Source organism: Lathyrus oleraceus, chromosome 6, assembly GCF_024323335.1.
Source record: "Lathyrus oleraceus cultivar Zhongwan6 chromosome 6, CAAS_Psat_ZW6_1.0, whole genome shotgun sequence".
NCBI classification, from domain to species: Eukaryota; Viridiplantae; Streptophyta; class Magnoliopsida; order Fabales; family Fabaceae; genus Lathyrus; species Lathyrus oleraceus.
Window position 1 is genome coordinate 310,857,841 of NC_066584.1, and position 18,515 is coordinate 310,876,355.

An 18,515-nucleotide genomic window follows, 5' to 3' on the forward strand; every position below is an offset into this window, starting at 1 on the left:
AATAAAACGATGGAGTTCAACACAGCAGAACGGATGCACTTCAGTTGCAAGTAGAAATGCGTAGCTAAGACACGAAGCAACCTCTCCTGCAGCCACAACAGTGCGGCAGATCATACACACATGAGGATTGCTAGGGAGCCTTGGAAACAGCCTCTCCCAGTGGATGATGGTACTGTTTTGGTTGAGATTTGGCATCATGACCAAGTTAACATGTTGGCCACTCAGGAACCCAAGTCGAACAGATGAATTCAAACACAGAGTTTGAACCTCGCAATAACAATTGCTGAAAGAGCCATTGCAGTTGTGTCCAACATGGTTTCAGTTCTGAAAGAACTCATTCGCTCCACTGCATGCCTGATTAAAGAAAAAGGAACCATACGATAACAACGATTTTGCGGATTCACTTGAAATTGTTGCAGCTCTGTCAGGAACTCAGCCGACAGATTGAAGATATTGGAGTTTGTCCGTGTCCTCCGCAGAAGGTCCTTTCCAGTGAAGCAGCGGCGGATAAATCCGCAACGTCATTGGCAGCATGTAGATGGAAATAGGGAGGCCTACAAGTTCGTACACAGGCGATGGCCACAAAGCCGAATGGGATGACAACTGAAAACCGACTTCTTTGGCATTATGGTCAATAAGTATCATTCCAACACCACCACCTTGCTTTACTATTATGGATTTTTCTTCTCTTTTGTCAGTGAAGTTTTCAATTGTGCAGATAACAATCTTTCAGTTGATTAAGGTAGGATCTAAAGTATTGTTCTTGCAGAAGCTAGCATTTGTTGCTGAAACTCCAGACGCTGTGGCTGAACTTCCATGTATCAAACCATGAGAATACTCCATTTTCATTGGATTTAGAGAAAAAACCCTTCAAAACTTTTGAGTTGCCAAGGTAGTTATTTGAACTGAATTCTCTATCTAACGTGCTAGCAGCAAGAGTGAGGATCCAAGGAGCAACGTTGCAAGCCGTTCGAGGAAAAACCGAGTTTCCAGTAGAAGCAGAAACAAGAATTCCTTTTTGAAATGCAGGGAATGCTCCAACACTGACAGCGTCCTCAAAGTAGTTTGGTTGTGCACGTGATTCTCGGGATGATTCAAAACCTTGACTTGTAATGAAATTGTTCTGAGAATAATTGTCCACTCCCAGTGATCTGCTCTCTAGATAGCTCTGCAGCACCAAAGCTCTCCTGTAATACATCATTCCACGTACTGTTCTTGCCAGAGTCTGCCCTCGATAAGATGCCCAAAAACGAAGTTCCAAAGTGTCACTAGAACTTTCTTGAAGTTTTGCATCCTCAGTAGATGAAACTCGACCAATTCTTTCAAGGAAGTTGTCCCATGGTGTTTTTGTGACAGATTCAAGGAGAGTTTTGAGCTAAAACTGCGAATGGTGCTCTTGAAGTTTCGTCTTTGTTGACAATGCCGACACAGAAGGGTTTAATTTCAAGCTCTTGAGGCTAGGTGTCCTTGGGATTCTGCTGCAGTAGGTGAAGATAACCGAACATCCCCTCTTTTATCCATTACTCCTCTAAGGTTAATGCAAAATAGCTTAACGACAAATTGGAACTTGTAGCTTGATATTCAGGAAAAGCATGCCTTGTTTGAATATTTTATTTTGACATTTTATTTCTTCGATTAATTTGGTAGGTTTGGCAATGGAATACTGCAGGCTGATTGGTTTCTTGGTGTGCCGGCTAGCGGATAGACTATTTCACAAAGTTAGCTTGGTTTGCCCATGTGACGTCGTCTTAATATGTCGCTTTCTTCAACTGCCTTGCCTAGCACCAGACCTTTTTGCCACTTCGCATTTTCTTTTTTTCCTATCACCATCAGCAGCGGGAACAAGAGCATTCAAAGCTTTATGAAAACTGTCTTCGCGAAACTTTCCCTTTTCATCTACCACTAAGTATAGACCCTCGCTTCCGGAAGGAGAAATATAATGTTGAAGGGGAGTTGGCCGGTAATCTGTATAAACAATATGACAAGGCTGTTGGTGCACCTTTGCCACCCAATCAGCAAATTCCTTGGCATTAGGGACAGTAGCAGACAGGAAGACAAAACGAGCATTCTTTGGCGACATGACAATGCTCTCTTCCCAAACCACACCTCTTTCTCGATCGCGCATGTAATGCACCTCGTCAAAAATGATCCAAGCCACCTCCCTAGTGACCTCAGACCCTTTGTATTGCATACTTCGCCAGATTTCAGTAGTCATCACCAAGCAAGAAGCATTGGGATCAATGGTAACATCACCAGTCATCAAACTAACATCAGAAAACTCTTCTTTAAATTCTCTATACTTCTGGTTACTAAGTGACTTGATAGGAGAAGTATAGATAACACGTTGACCATCTCGAAGCGACATAGCAATTGCATATAAAGCCACAACAGTTTTCCCAGCAGATGTATGTGCAGATACCATAACGGATTCAGAATTTTAAAGACAACTAATAGCTTGAGATTGAAAGGGATCAAGTGTAAACGGGAACTTCTTAGCAGGTTCTTTGGGTTGAGATGAATCAGAAGTAGTAGAAGATGAAGCGTGAACGTAACCATGTGGATATGAAACGTCGTGAAGACAATCGTATTGCACTTGTGAAGTCGTTTTCGCTCAGAAGATTCATCCAGATACTTCTTCTTCAAGAGTTCATATTCAGGACCGAGAAGCTGAATAGAGTTCACAACATCAAGGCCGATAAAGGACTTAGTTGTGAATTTCACGTGATCAGATAATGCTACGTGCTTCTCTTTGTAAATTATGTATTTTTTTTGGATAATCTATGATTTGCAATGAATGAAAATTGGTGTTTCTTGTAGCAAGACAAGGATCTCTCTTTGCATCTTAGAAACTTCATGTATTCATGTGATGAGATGTTTTTTTTATTATAAGTTATTCATATGCCATGTACATGGATGATTATGATTGAATGAATGAACGAAGGAATCGAACTATGAATGAGTATGTGGAAATTCTTGAATATGAATGGAATTTTTTTCAATGTGAATGAAGAAAATATGAATGTAAATTTGGAATGTGAAAAACGTAAAAAATATGAAATAGTAAACATGAACATGAATGAAGGATATGAAGGGGAATGAAGAAAGAATGCAAACGAGTGATTGATGGGGAAAAATTTTTCAGGGCCAAAATCGGGGTATGACAAGAATGAATTTGCCAGAGTCTATAACTCTATGGGCAATGCAAGAAATGATTTCCAAAGTTTGTAACTCTATAGGAAGAAATAAATGATTGCCATATTTTATAACTCTATAGGTTGGATGAAAGGTTGCTAGGGTCTGTGTCATACCCCAAAAATTACCCATCATTTTTCCTAAAAAAAAAAAAAAAAAAAAAAAAACGAAAAAAAAAACGATTTTTTTTAATTAATTAATTAATTAATTAATTAATTAATTAAAAATAAATAAATAAATAAAATATAACAAATTATTTTGGACTTGGGTCTCCCTCATTCCAAGCCCATTACCCACGAAATTAGTCTATAAATACTGAAGTTTCAGTAGGGGGAGTTAGACTTGGAGTTTACACCGGGAGATTCACTGGAGAAAGAAGGAAGAGAAGCAAAACACTCTGAGGTTTCCTTGGAACAAAACCTTGAGGAAAAAGAAAGAGAGAGAATAGAGAAGGACGGATAGAAACTTTGGCATAGGAACCCTGCCTACCCGGAGAATTCAGAGTAAAGAAACCCTGAAGGCAGCCCATCTGCACCGAAGCCATCGCCGTCCAATTCCCGCTGCCTAACTTATTCCGATACTACAAGTGGTCAATCCCTTCAACCTTGAATTGGCAAACAGGTTTGCGTATCTCTATTGTTTATACTTTCAATTGGCCATATCTACATATATAATGCATCATGATTAAATGTTGATATATAATTTGCTTTCGTATGGGAATTTAAATATGCCTGAATACCCTGAATGTTTGACCATGTTATTCCTGTGATAAAATGCCATAAAATTCAAAGTTCCTAACATGGGGCTGTTTTCAAATTCAAAATCCGTGGCCTTCGCTAGGCGAGGCAGAGGCGAACGAGACAGTAGCTGACTTTTCTATTCTTTTTTTTTATGTTTTATCATAGCCATGCATTATTCATCCTATCCTATTTATTGTTGTGATATTTCTCCGGTGTAATCTTCGATTGCACCCTGATTTGGTGTTCTACATGTTTCTTTTTTTGAGTTTCGTAAAGGTTCACATATCCCAGGAAAAGGTTATTGGCTAGGTATTCCACTTTATTTGTGGGATACCCTTGTGGAGTTTCACCCTAAATTAATTTTTAATGTATTAATTTCTAATGTATTAATTTTTTAATATATTATTTTTAATAATTTTAATGTGGAGTTTCATCCTAATTATATAATTAATTGTAAAACTTTGCCTTTGAATAAGTGATCTTGGACCTCTCTTTGTTGCCTTACGATTACGATATTACGGTCATGTCCCGCGAACGTGGGGATACCCTTAGCAAAGACCCTTCGGTTAAATCATCATAAAATAAATTATAGTCCCTCGGATGTTGCCTTCGAATATACAACTTTGTCCCTCGATGACCCTCCGATGTTGCCTACGGTTAAAAGATGATAGTCCCTTCGAATGCTAAGGTATCCTCGTAACTGTTGCCTTCAATGACCAATCGATGACCCTACGATGACCCTTAAACATCCAAAGGATAAAACTACTTATTTCTCAATAATAAGGACAGTTTTACCCTCATAAGGATAGGAAATGCTCATAAAGACCTTGGGTCGGTATAACTCTTAATTGCTGGCTCACAACCTAAAACATTTTTTCACACCTCACACATTTCAAAATACCTTCAGAAAATCACCACTTGGTATACATTCATACTAGAATCATTACCGAGTTATATTTTTCTAAACAATTTTCAAAACTAAACGAGATAATCACTTTGTATACATTCATACAAGAATCATTACAAAGTTAAATTCTCTTTTCAAAACAATTTTTCTAAACAATTCACAAACACTTTTTTTTTAAAATATATATAAGTGATCGAGCAATTAAGAGCCCATGGATAACCATGGATACAAAGGGTGCTAACACCTTCCCTTTGTATAATGTACCTCCCGAACCCAAAATCTAAATTAAGGTCTTTCCTGTTCTTTTCCACCTTTCCTTATTGGATAAAAGAAAAGTCGGTGGCGACTCTTGCTAACCGCGACATTGCGATTAAAAACACAAAAAGTCCAGTTCACCGTATGACAAAACTGGAGACTCTGCTGGGGAACCTAAATATTTAAAAAGAGAGGTTACCTTAAAAACAAGATCACTTATTCAATTTGTCTGATTTATTTTTAAGGGATTGCTTGGGTATGTTATGCTCGAGTGAAATATCCTACACCCGGATCTAGTGTACCTTAGGTAAGTAGCAAGAGATCATCGCGACTGTCCGGCGTATACTGGAATGGTCAAAATGATGGCTACGGTTAATGTGGCACTTTGGATGTCCTGATGTTCCTCATGTTAGTTGAGGAAATATTTGGCATTCGCGTGGTGTCATAAAAGCATTAACCAGACCTTTAGAACCCTAATTGACTCATCCTGGCCATTAGAAAGTAGTGAGATAACTGGCTTCGGTTCCGACTGGAGTTGGTTGAGACTCGATACTACACTCTTTGAGATTGGACTTTAGGGAAGCTTCGGTCAACCACTTGGTGTTGCACTGAAGTGGACTTAAGGAAAGGTCAATGATTTGAGATCCTTCTAGAACCCGGTTACTATTCTAAGACAGGTTGAACCAACCAAACTTCAGTGGGGAGGGTATTTACCTATGGAACTCACGCAAGCCTTAAAACCTAGGAATGATTGTTGTGTGACTTGCTTGTGCTTGTTATTTATCTAACAACATGACATCATAACAACATAACATCATAACATCATGGCATTGTACTAACCATTTCAAGGATTTAGGGATTTAACTATGCTAAAAAAAACAGAAAAAACAAAAACAAAAGCAAAAACAAAAGAGAAAAGAAAAAAAAAGCTCTTTTTGTTAGTTTATGCAAAGTTAAATCCCGAAAGTCCTTGAAAACATTTCATACATTGCATTGCATCGCATAACAGGTATTCTAAAGGATCAGTGTTCTCACGATTTTCCTATCAAACAGATTCCAGCAGATTCAAACAGATTGAACAATGGCTCTCGAACAAACTGTCAAAGATCTCCAGGCCCAGAATGCTCAATTCCAGGAAATGATGCTGAGCTTATCTAAGGGGCAGGAAGAACTGAAAGCTCTTTTGATGGAGAAGAAGAAGGACCAGAAGCCTGTGGGTTACATCAACCCGGGGAGAAGGCTTAAGGGACAGGTTACAGGAGTCAAGATTAGAATTCCGAAGGATTCAGAAGAAGAAACCGAGAATGATTCGGAAGATGAGAGTCCTAATCTCGTCAATTCTGAGGACGACGATGAAGATTATGAACATGAACAGTACTCTCCGAAGGATGATAAGTACAAGTTGCTGGAAGAACGTATGCTAGCTATGGAGGGGCAGAAAGTGCCCGGTCTGGATTTCGAAAACTTGGGTCTGGTCTCTGATGTGGTCATTCCCCGCAAATTCAAGGTTCCCATTTTCACTAAGTATGATGGTGCCTCTTGTCCTCAGATGCATCTAAGGGCTTATGTGAGAAAGATTCAGCCGCACACTACTGATAAGAAACTGTGGATCCATTTCTTCCAAGAGAGTCTGTCTGGCACACAGTTAGAGTGGTATTATCAGCTTGAGAGCTCTAACATCCGCACATGGACTGATTTAGCAACAGCTTTCTACAAGCACTACCAGTATAATTCTGAGTTAGCGCCTACTCGGCTACAGCTACAAAATATGACTATGGGCTCTAAAGAAAGTTTCAAAGAATATGCTCAAAAGTGGAGAGATTTGGCTGGCAGAGTCAAACCCCCTATGACTGATCGAGAGTTAGTGGACATGTTCATGGGTACACTGACTGGCCCATTCTACAGCCATCTACTGGGAAGTTCCTCGTCAAGTTTCACTGAACTTATCTTGACAGGTGAACGGGTTGAAAGCGGCATTCGAAGTGGAAAGATACAGGCAGCTACTTCTGCAAGCACCAAAAAGTCCTATCAGGGAAAGAATGAATCAAATGCTGTGTACAGTGAGAGGAAGCATAACAAGAAGAATCGTGACCATACTATTGGGGCAGTTACAATTGCCGCACCGCCATCTCAGAACTTCCAACACAGACAAGACAGGTCGAGAAGACAGTTTACCAAGATCAATATGACTTTAACCCAAGCACTGCAGAGTATGTTAAAGGCCAATTTGATTACTCTCAGAGGCCCTCCTGCAAATCCCAACACTACTTCTCCTCGTTATAATCCCAACGCCAGGTGTGCCTATCACTCCGATAGCCCCGGGCATGATACGAATGATTGCTGGTTGTTGAAGAACAAGATTCAGGATATGATCGATGCTGGAGAAATTGAATTTGATCCTCCGGCGACCCCCAATGTCATCACAGCACCTATGCCTAATCATGACCAGAATGTTAATGTTGTGGACGACAATTCTCACGTTACTGACGTTGCTGATTTAGCATCTCCTCTCCTGATCGTTAAGAAGAATTTATTGCAAGCTGGTTATTTTCCAGGTTGTGCTGAAGATTGCGATCTCTGTGTACTCCGACCCAATGATTGTTTGAAGTTGAAGAACGGCATTCAACGGCTGATGGATGATCGTACAATTCTATTTGAAAGGGTTCCTAAGGTGGACAACTCTATTGAAGAGGTATCTGTGATTGCTAGGTCCAAAGCTCCAGTGAAGATTACCGCTACTAGAGTGCCTGTGAAGATTACCGCTGAGCCCAAAGTGGCTCCCCTGATTATTACCGCACCTGGCCCCGTGCCATATTCCTCCAGCAAAGCTATTCCGTGGAACTATGGAGGCGACGTTTACATCCATGGCATAAAGCAAGTTGGTAGTTCTGCTAATCCTAATGATATTGTGGGGACTAGTAAAGTTACTCGAAGTGGAAGGATCTACTCCCCAGAAATCTCACCTCCCGCTCCCGAAATTCGAGGAAAAAGACCAGTCAATCCTCCTCAGTCAGAGACATCGGTCGAAGTTACTTCTGAAGATGTTGCCAAACAGGAAATGGAAGAGATGCTGAAAATCATCCGTAAGAGCGATTTTGATGTAGTGGAACAATTGGGGCATACTCCGTCTAAAATCTCAATGTTGTCCTTGTTATTATCCTCTGAATCCCATGCCAATGCATTGATGAAATTCTTGAAGACCGCTCATGTGCCTCAAGAAACATCCGTCGATCAATTCGAACATTATGTTGCTAATTTGACTGTTGACAATGGCCTAGGCTTTTCCGATGCTGACCTGACGCCAGCAGGAAAGAATCACAATAAAGCTCTGCATATCTCCATCGAGTGTGAGGGGATCACCCTGGCTCATGTTGATCGACAACGGCTCTTCCTTGAATGTGCTCCCGAAAGCTGTACTCGATAAATTTGACTACAAAGGCATTGAACTGAAACCTAGTGATGTTGTGGTGCGTGCTTACGATGGTGCGAAGAGTGTTGTCTATGGTGAAGTGGTTCTCCCTATCAAGATAGGACCTCAAGTCTTCAACACTACCTTTCACGTGATGGACATTCGTCCCGCCTACTCCTGCTTGTTGGGGCGCCCTTGGATCCATGGGGCAGGTGCGGTAGCTTCGTCGCTTCATCAAAAGCTGAAGTATCCAATAGCAGGCATGGTTGTCACTGTATGTGGAGAAGAAGAGTATATTGTCAGTAGTGTGCAAGCCTTCAAATACGTCGAGATGGATGGTGAATTCTTTGAGACTCCTTCTCAGTCATTTGAAGTGGTTCCTCCACCCAGTCCTGTCCTTAAGCCAACTCCCCTTGTGCCCAAGGTTGTTCGTGCTCCCCCTGTCATGATCTCTCTGAAAGATGCTCAAGCCGCAATTGAAAATGGTGATCGTGCTGGTTGGGGTCAACTGATCAATGTACCGTACAAGTCTGATAAAGCTGGCCTGGGGTTTAACTCTGGAAAGATAGTCAAAAATCAGATTAATGCTATGGAAGATGCTGATAGTGATTGCGACTTGGATAGCTGGATTTTCCCAACAATTGGTGACGGACTCAACAATTGGAAGACTGAAGACATTATCCCGATTTCCTTTAGTCAGGAGTAATTGTTATTGTTTATTCTAGAATTGCAAATTTTAATTTTCTTTTACAATCAAACTTCTTAAAGCATTGTGTCTATGCCCGAGGCACAATAGCTAATTCTTCAAGGGTTTTGTCATTTTCATAAGCATATTCATATTCAATAGATCAATGGACTTTTAGCATTCAAATATTGCGCTCTTTGTCTTTCCTGTCATGTTTTCAAAACAAGCTATGTTCTCTTGCACACACGCACGTAACAATTTTCCGATCCACATCCACTCTGGATCCTGTTGATAATAGTTCTGCTACTGTTCATTATGACTTTGAAAATCCGATCTACCAAGTCGAGGATGGAAGTGAGGAGGATTGTGAAGTCCCTGGTAAACTCGCCAGACTGGTACTACAAGAGGAAAAGACCATACAGCCGCATGAGGAATCAATTGAAATTGTAAATCTGGGTACTGAAATAAACAAGAAGAGAAGTCAGAGTTTCTTGGGGCACTCGAATTACATTGCCCGATTCGTTCCACACTTGACTGCTACCTGCAAACCCATCTTCAAATTACTAAAAAAGAAAAAAACAAGAGATGGTATGGAATGATGAGTGCCAAGAAGCTTATGACAAAATCAAGAGATGGTATGAATGATGAATGACAAAATCAAGAAATATCTCCAAGAACCTCCAATTCTAATGCTACCAGTTGAAGGAAGACCTCTAATCATGTATTTGACCGTGTTAGAAAATTCAATAGGGTGTGTGCTGGGGCAACATGACGAGTCTGGTCGAAAAGAGCATGTCATACACTGCCTTAGCAAAAGGTACCGACTGTGAAACAAGATACTCACAGTTCGAGAAAGCTTGCTACGCTTTGGCCTAGGCTGCTCGCCGACTAAGACAGTATATGTTGAATCATACCACTTTATTGATTTCTAAGATGGATTCTATCAAATATCTACTTGAGAAACCTGCTGTCTCCCGAGAGAGTTATCACTGATAATGGTACTAAACTGAACTCTACACGCAGTTCAAAATAAAGCACCATAACTCTTCTCCGTACCGGCCAAAGACGAACGGCGCCGTGGAGGCTGCTAACAATATCAAGAATATAACAGTAACAAACAAAGACCGGCAGGAGATGTTACCTTTTGCTCTTCATGGTTACCGCACTTCGACAGGGGCAACCCCTTTCTCTTTAGTCTATGGAATGGAAGCTGTTTTACCAGTGGAAGTTCAGATTCCCTCTCTAAGGATCATGAAAGAGGCGGGCTTAGACGAGGACGAATGGATTCAGACTCGACTCGATCAGATAAATTTGATGGATGAGAAGAGACTTGCGGCTGTATGTCACGGGCAGATATATCAGAAGCGCATGACCAGGGCATTCAACAAAAAGGTCAAGAGACAAGTGTATCAAATTGGCGACTTGGTAATCAAACGCATCATCCTACCACAAACTGACCCCAGAGGCAAATGGACTCCCACATACGAAGGGCCATTTGTAGTTAAGAAGGTATTCTCAGGTGGAGCCATGATACTCGCTACAATGGATGGTGAAGACTTCCCACATCCCGTGAACGCGGACATAGTTAAAAAATACTACGCATAAAAGAGACCCGCTAGATCGACGTATCTAGGCAAAAGTAAGGGCATCCCGGCGAACCAAAAGGGTTCGGGCAAAAATTAGGGATATATAAAAAAAATGTACACCCGGCAAGTCGAAAACCTGAAAAGGCGGCTTGGGCAAAAAAGGGTATCCTGGTGGACTGAAAACCTGAAAAGGCGGTCCAGGCAAAAATTAGGGATTAAAGCGTATGACTATGTCCCGTTCTCAGTCAACTTTCATCCAAGTTCGAGGGACTGACCAAGCCAATCACTTCTATCCGACAGCAGGGGATGAGATGCTTGAAGACATAATGACAGTAGTAGGCTTAAAATCAATAGGACTTCTTCCACATAGCTTTCTCTTTGTTTTCGACAATTTCCTCTTACTAGGATTTCTGTCTCCTTGTACACAAATTGCCTGTTTATAGGCCTCCTTTCAAAATCAATACAACCCTCTTTCAAAAAAAAGATGCTTTTGTTTTTACTTTTCTGTTTTGGTTGCGTAAATGTCCATTGATTTAATTTGAATTAATATGTGCATTTGAATATGACTGATGTTTACCAAAAATACATGCATAGAATAGCAATAGCAATTACTACCCGACTTCAGGATCAAGGAAAAGGTCTAATCATGCTTCCAATGAATCCGCTACCAATTCTCTTCCCCAGCAAGCCTGTTTTTTTTTTCCTCAGAAAATGGCAGTATCCCCAGGCACAGCCAGTTACTCCCCAACAGAGGTCGGCGTCACCAGACAGATTGATCATCTCATCCATCCCCAGCCAGGCTCTGTTGAATATTTCCACCATCAGACAGAAATCAAGCATCCCCAGCCGAGAAAGGGTCATCGACACAAATGTCTCAAATCAGTAGATGGGGATTTATTTTCCCCAGTAGAGTCCCCAAGCAGAACTTCTCATACGCATAACTCATTCATTACATCCTTTCACAGCATACGCATGCATACAACATTCACATTTATTTTAGCATAACACGAAACATCTCATGCATCATGACATAGCATGAAGCTAACTTTTTCTTTGCAGGTTAATTATCCTCCTGATATAGTCAAAGTAGAAAGTTCATTCAGACAGACACCTTTATCAATCACATTCAAGATTCAGATACATATTTCAAATACAGTTCATGGGAACATTCATTCTGACAACACTTCGATATCCTCCTAACGATGGCATCTCTAAGCCCATCCCAGACATTTATTGCAAGTACAACATATACAGGTTATCAGATACAGCCTAACGTACGGTTCATTCTGATTCAGCCCAACATATGACTTCTTCAGCAACTCCAATGCGGTCTAACGTACGACCCATTTGGACCTTCAAATCCTCAGATGCTGCCTAGCGTACGGTACATTCAGGGGTGTAGTCTAGCGTACGACTACTTTCTTTTTCAGATGCAGCCTAACGGACGGCTCATTCTACAACTCGGATACGATCTAACGTACGATCCATTCTGAACTTCAACAACCCCAACGCGGTCTAACGTACGACCCGTTTGGACCTTACAACCCTCAGATGCTACCTAACGTACGGTACATTTCTGAAGTGTAGTCTGGCGTACGACTACCGCTTTCATCATCAGATGCGGCCTAACAGACGACTCATTCTGCGACGGTCTAACGTACGACCCGTTCGGATGTCCATCCCCTCAGATGCTACCTAACATACGGTACATTTCTGAAGTGTAGTCTAACGTACGACTACCCCTTTCGTCATCAGATTCAGCCTAACGTACGGCTCATTCTGCAACTCAGATACGATCTAGCGTATGGTCCATTCTGATCCTTTATCCCCAACAGCATATGACACACTCCGACTCCCCAGCGAAGTCGGCAGCCTAATGGATGACTCATTATACGGTCTAACGTACGACCCAGTGTGGCACCCATGTCTTCAAATTGGCCTAATATACGGCGCGATCTGAAGCTTTCGTCATCAAACCTCCCGGATGGCATCTTTAAGCCCATCTCCATCAAGACCAACTGTCGATTCTCAAGTGCAAATTTTGGGGGCATTCTAGTGTTCAATAATCTTCCACCTCCAGACCACGAATGGCGTATACACCATTCTAACTCTCTCGGTCCAAGAATATTGAACAGGGGCAGCTGTCATACCCCAAAAATTACCCATCATTTTTCCTAAAAAAAAAAAAAAAAAAAAAAAAAAAAAAAAAAACGAAAAAAAAAACGATTTTTTTTTAATTAATTAATTAATTAATTAATTAATTAAATAATTAAAATAAATAAATAAATAAAATATAACAAATTATTTTGGACTTGGGTCTCCCTCATTCCAAGCCCATTACCCACGAAATTAGTCTATAAATACTGAAGTTTCAGTAGGGGGAGTTAGACTTGGAGTTTACACCGGGAGATTCACTGAAGAAAGAAGGAAGAGAAGCAAAACACTCTGAGGTTTCCTTGGAACAAAACCTTGAGGAAAAAGAAAGAGAGAGAATAGAGAAGGACGGATAGAAACTTTGGCATAGGAACCCTGCCTACCCGGAGAATTCAGAGTAAAGAAACCCTGAAGGCAGCCCATCTGCACCGAAGCCATCGCCGTCCAATTCCCGCTGCCTAACTTATTCCGATACTACAAGTGGTCAATCCCTTCAACCTTGAATTGGCAAACAGGTTTTGCGTATCTCTATTGTTTATACTTTCAATTGGCCATATCTACATATATAATGCATCATGATTAAATGTTGATATATAATTTGCTTTCGTATGGGAATTTAAATATGCCTGAATACCCTGAATGTTTGACCATGTTATTCCTGTGATAAAATGCCATAAAATTCAAAGTTCCTAACATGGGGCTGTTTTCAAATTCAAAATCCGTGGCCTTCGCTAGGCGAGGCAGAGGCGAACGAGACAGTAGCTGACTTTTCTATTCTTTTTTTTTTTATGTTTTATCATAGCCATGCATTATTCATCCTATCCTATTTATTGTTGTGATATTTCTCCGGTGTAATCTTCGATTGCACCCTGATTTGGTGTTCTGACATGTTTCTTTTTTTGAGTTTCGTAAAGGTTCACATATCCCAGGAAAAGGTTATTGGCTAGGTATTCCACTTTATTTGTGGGATACCCTTGTGGAGTTTCACCCTAAATTAATTTTTAATGTATTAATTTCTAATGTATTAATTTTTTAATATATTATTTTTAATAATTTTAATGTGGAGTTTCATCCTAATTATATAATTAATTGTAAAACTTTGCCTTTGAATAAGTGATCTTGGACCTCTCTTTGTTGCCTTACGATTACGATATTACGGTCGTGTCCCGCGAACGTGGGGATACCCTTAGCAAAGACCCTTCGGTTAAATCATCATAAAATAAATTATAGTCCCTCGGATGTTGCCTTCGAATATACAACTTTGTCCCTCGATGACCCTCCGATGTTGCCTACGGTTAAAAGATGATAGTCCCTTCGAATGCTAAGGTATCCTCGTAACTGTTGCCTTCAATGACCAATCGATGACCCTACGATGACCCTTAAACATCCAAAGGATAAAACTACTTATTTCTCAATAATAAGGACAGTTTTACCCTCATAAGGATAGGAAATGCTCATAAAGACCTTGGGTCGGTATAACTCTTAATTGCTGGCTCACAACCTAAAACATTTTTTCACACCTCACACATTTCAAAATACCTTCAGAAAATCACCACTTGGTATACATTCATACTAGAATCATTACCGAGTTATATTTTTCTAAACAATTTTCAAAACTAAACGAGATAATCACTTTGTATACATTCATACAAGAATCATTACAAAGTTAAATTCTCTTTTCAAAACAATTTTTCTAAACAATTCACAAACACTTTTTTTTTAAAAATAATATAAGTGATCGAGCAATTAAGAGCCCATGGATAACCATGGATACAAAGGGTGCTAACACCTTCCCTTTGTATAATGTACCTCCCGAACCCAAAATCTAAATTAAGGTCTTTCCTGTTCTTTTCCACCTTTCCTTATTGGATAAAAGAAAAGTCGGTGGTGACTCTTGCTAACCGCGACATTGCGATTAAAAACACAAAAAGTCCAGTTCACCGTATGACAGTCTGTAACTCCATAAGGCAAGAAGAAACATTGCCATAGTCAGTAATTCTATAGGTAGAATGAAATGGTGTTATAGTCTGTAACTCTATAAGCAGAATGAAAGAAATTGATTTAAAGATGGGTATTTAACCATAGGGTGATTAACCTAAATGATATGTGGTTATCAAATAGAGTATGATACTTGATCCAAAGAGAAAGTGTAGTTGATTAAGAAATGATATTGCAATGTTGAAGTGTTAAAGTTCTGCCTAAAAAAGACTTGTCAATTACCTGATTCGAATTGCACTAAAGTCTATGAGTAGAGGTGAATACTCTGAGCAACTTGCTCATTCGTCCCGTACCCAAAGATATTTAGAATGGGGATAGAAATCCCCCCTCTCACCCCCTTCTCTACTGCTTAAGGCTCGTGACACATAGTTCGAATAGTAACTAATAAGTGTTGATGAAGGACCTTTGCTATGCTTGAATAATAGTCCAGTCTGTCTGTAATGTTTTGACTTGATTGGAGTGTGTAGTTTTAAACATGAGTTGAGGTCTTGAGAGATCCAATGCAACTCTAGTACATGAGACTTAGTCTCATCAAGTGATCAAGAGGCTTATGATCAATTGACTAGACTGAGGGAATAAACACATGTCAAAGAATTTAGTTGATCAAAGAAGACTTTGATCAACTTAATCTATAAAGAATGAGATCCAATTGTAAATTAGGCACAATGATTTCTAGACCTAATTTCTAATGAAAAAAATAGGTTCAATCCTAAAGTTAATCTATAACCTAAGGGAGCATGGCTTGTTATTGATTAGAAATAAAATTAATCCTAAAATTATATTAAAATTCTAACAATTGCATTATTTGACAATTGCCAATTAATTATAAAAAAATCATCTCACCAAATGGAAGATGCAATGAAGATGTTTCCTTGTGCCACCGCTCAACAAATGTCGCCAATAGCTAGTCGTCCAACATGGTAAGCAAACTGCCCACAAGTGGAAGGAAACCACACTCATAAACTATCACCTTCACCTCAGATGGCATCACGATATCAGAGAACTTCTTCAGTTTCATCCCATGGGTGGGCACCTTAAGCAGAATCTAGTCATATAACAAACAAAAGAAAAAAGATTAATTAATTTCGAAGTATCATTAATAAATAAAGTAACATCATTGACATATCATATACATACTTATCCCTACCATAACTTGAAAGCCACATGGTCTACATATCCTATGAGAACAGAAATGTCAATCACCCACCAAGGAACCCCGCATTTGTGTTTACAGACAGGTTTGTCAAAACAAGAGCAGTGGCATGTGTCTTAACAGGTGGATTGACCTTTACATCACCAATATGTGGTACCTCATCAGCTATATGTGGACTAACCTCTGTAGTCGTTGTTGCCTCTGCCTCAGAAGGATGAGGCACCTCTGCCGGATGGGACATATCTTCCTCTACCACCATCTGAACACTATCTTAAACGGGTGTAGATGTTACATGAACATCAATAGGCTCATCCTTATCCTCTCTCGTCCATCCTGTAGCAGATCTAGATTATCTACGTGTGAAAATATGGGGTGTACGAAACTGAGCATGATTAGCCAACCTTCTCCTGTATGAACCGATCAGCGCCACTCTCACTGCCCTTAGATGTGAGTCCTTTACACCACCTCCCATATGTCTAGCCCTCGTAGCATCTATATCACGTTGTCGGTCAGCAATCGAACCATATGTACCTCGGGTCTTCATTGTAAAAATATTTCTAGATTTTTCTAAAAATGCGGAAAATGCATAACTATTTTTGGATATTTTGAAATATGCGGAAACATGCATAAATATTTCTATTTTTTTTGAAATGTTCGTTTGAATGTATGCATTTCTCGTTTATTTTGGAAAATCCAGAAATATTTATGTATTTTTCCCGCATTTTTTTGAAATATATTTAAGAAATTATGCATTTTTACCGTACATCTTCAAAATATCCGAAAAAATATGCATTTTTATGGACTTTTTGGAATATTTGGTAAAAATTCAAGAAAATCGAAAAAAAATGGTAAAAGTTCAAACTCATTTGTCTACAAACGCAAATGTGCGGTAGTGTCTCTTGAAAATCCAGAAAATTGGAGAGTTTTTGTAAAATTTGAAATTGTACAATTGTTTTTGTGAATGAAAATATAAAATAATCCATAGGTAATATGATAAAAACATACACATTCTGGGGTACCGAGTACAAATAAGGGGTGGCAGAAAGAGGAGCTTTTAACTTGCCACCCCCCAATTTAACCAGACACCTCCATACTTTCAAATTGCCAAAATTGCCTCTGACTAAAAATTGAATGAAATTTTTGATAGGCAAAAACAAAATTTTCGGTACGAACAAAATTTCCGGTTGTGTATTATAAATTTCGATTATATTAGAAATTTCAGAAAATTTCCGATACGTTCCAATTAATTTCTGGTACAACCGGTGCAAAGTCACCTTCAATGTGAGACAATCATGTGACAAATAAATATTAAAAGAATTACACTTATCTTTTATGACACAATAATAAACAAATTAAAGTTAAACATAAAAGACATATACCTCTCCCTGCCATAGTCGTCGCCACATGGTCAACATACTTAGTAAGCACCGACCGATCAATGAGTCCTCAAGGGAATCCTCTGCCAGTATGCACAGAGGGCTCAGCCGAATGAGCTATAAGCTTTATGTCAGCAGTAACAGATGAGAACGAATCAAGAACAATAACATCTGGTTGGACCACCTCATAAACTACCACCTCATCAACAACCACATCAACAACAACTTCCTCATCTACCTCCCCGGTAACAACCTCCCCAACAACAACCTCATATGCAACAATAGCATTTGACACTCCCACCTCATCTGCCACTCCATCTCTGAGCTGCTCAACTGATCGTACCTGTCGGCGTCGAGTGCTATGAGGTGTGCTAAATCTGCTCAGCCAACCATTTTCGGTTGAACTGATTGGAACCAATCGTCCAACTCGTATCTGGGAAGACTCAGCCTCAGCAGCCCTAGCCTGGTCTGCCGTTCTATCAATATCTTTGCCTGCAATAGTGTCGTTCCTGCCTCTAAATTTCACTGTAAAAGAAGGAAAAATTAATTTGTTTTAGCAACTATCGTAAATTTCATAATTTTCGGTAAAAACAATTTTTTTATAATTATCAAAAAATTCTGAAATTTTGTGTGAAAAACAATTTTTATCCCTGCCAGAAATTTTAGAATTTCATGTAAAAAATAAAGTTTTTATAACTACTAAAAATTCTGAAATTTCCGATAATTTCCATGAAATTTTGTACCAGAAATTTTAACTACCAAAAATTCTGAAATTTCTGAGAATTTCGTACCAAAAATTAATTTCTAAAATTTCTGGTAAAATTGTTAGAATAAATACCAATTCTTTTGAAACTTTCGGTATAAAATCCTGAAAATTTTGACATTTACCGTCTAAAACATATTATTTTTTGAAATTTCCGATAATGTAATCCAAATTTCCGCCATTGTCCCAGACTTTTCAAAACCGCGCCTGATTTTTATAAATTTGGAAAAAGGTTGAAATGATTTTGTAAGGACATTGTTGTCTTTTCATATATATAATAGAATCGTCATGTTCAAG

The 18,515-nt window shown here is 39.4% G+C and overlaps 1 protein-coding gene across 1 annotated transcript; it reads right to left on the reverse strand.

Moving 5' to 3' along the window:
• Positions 1 to 1,756: 1,756 nt before the first annotated feature.
• Positions 1,757 to 2,721, reverse strand: LOC127097014 (DExH-box ATP-dependent RNA helicase DExH9-like). The gene has a single exon (XM_051035532.1). The coding sequence runs from the start codon at positions 2,420 to 2,422 to the stop codon at positions 1,766 to 1,768; it is 657 nt and encodes a 218-aa protein (XP_050891489.1). The 5' UTR covers positions 2,423 to 2,721; the 3' UTR covers positions 1,757 to 1,765.
• Between the last annotated feature and the right edge of the window lie 15,794 nt (positions 2,722 to 18,515).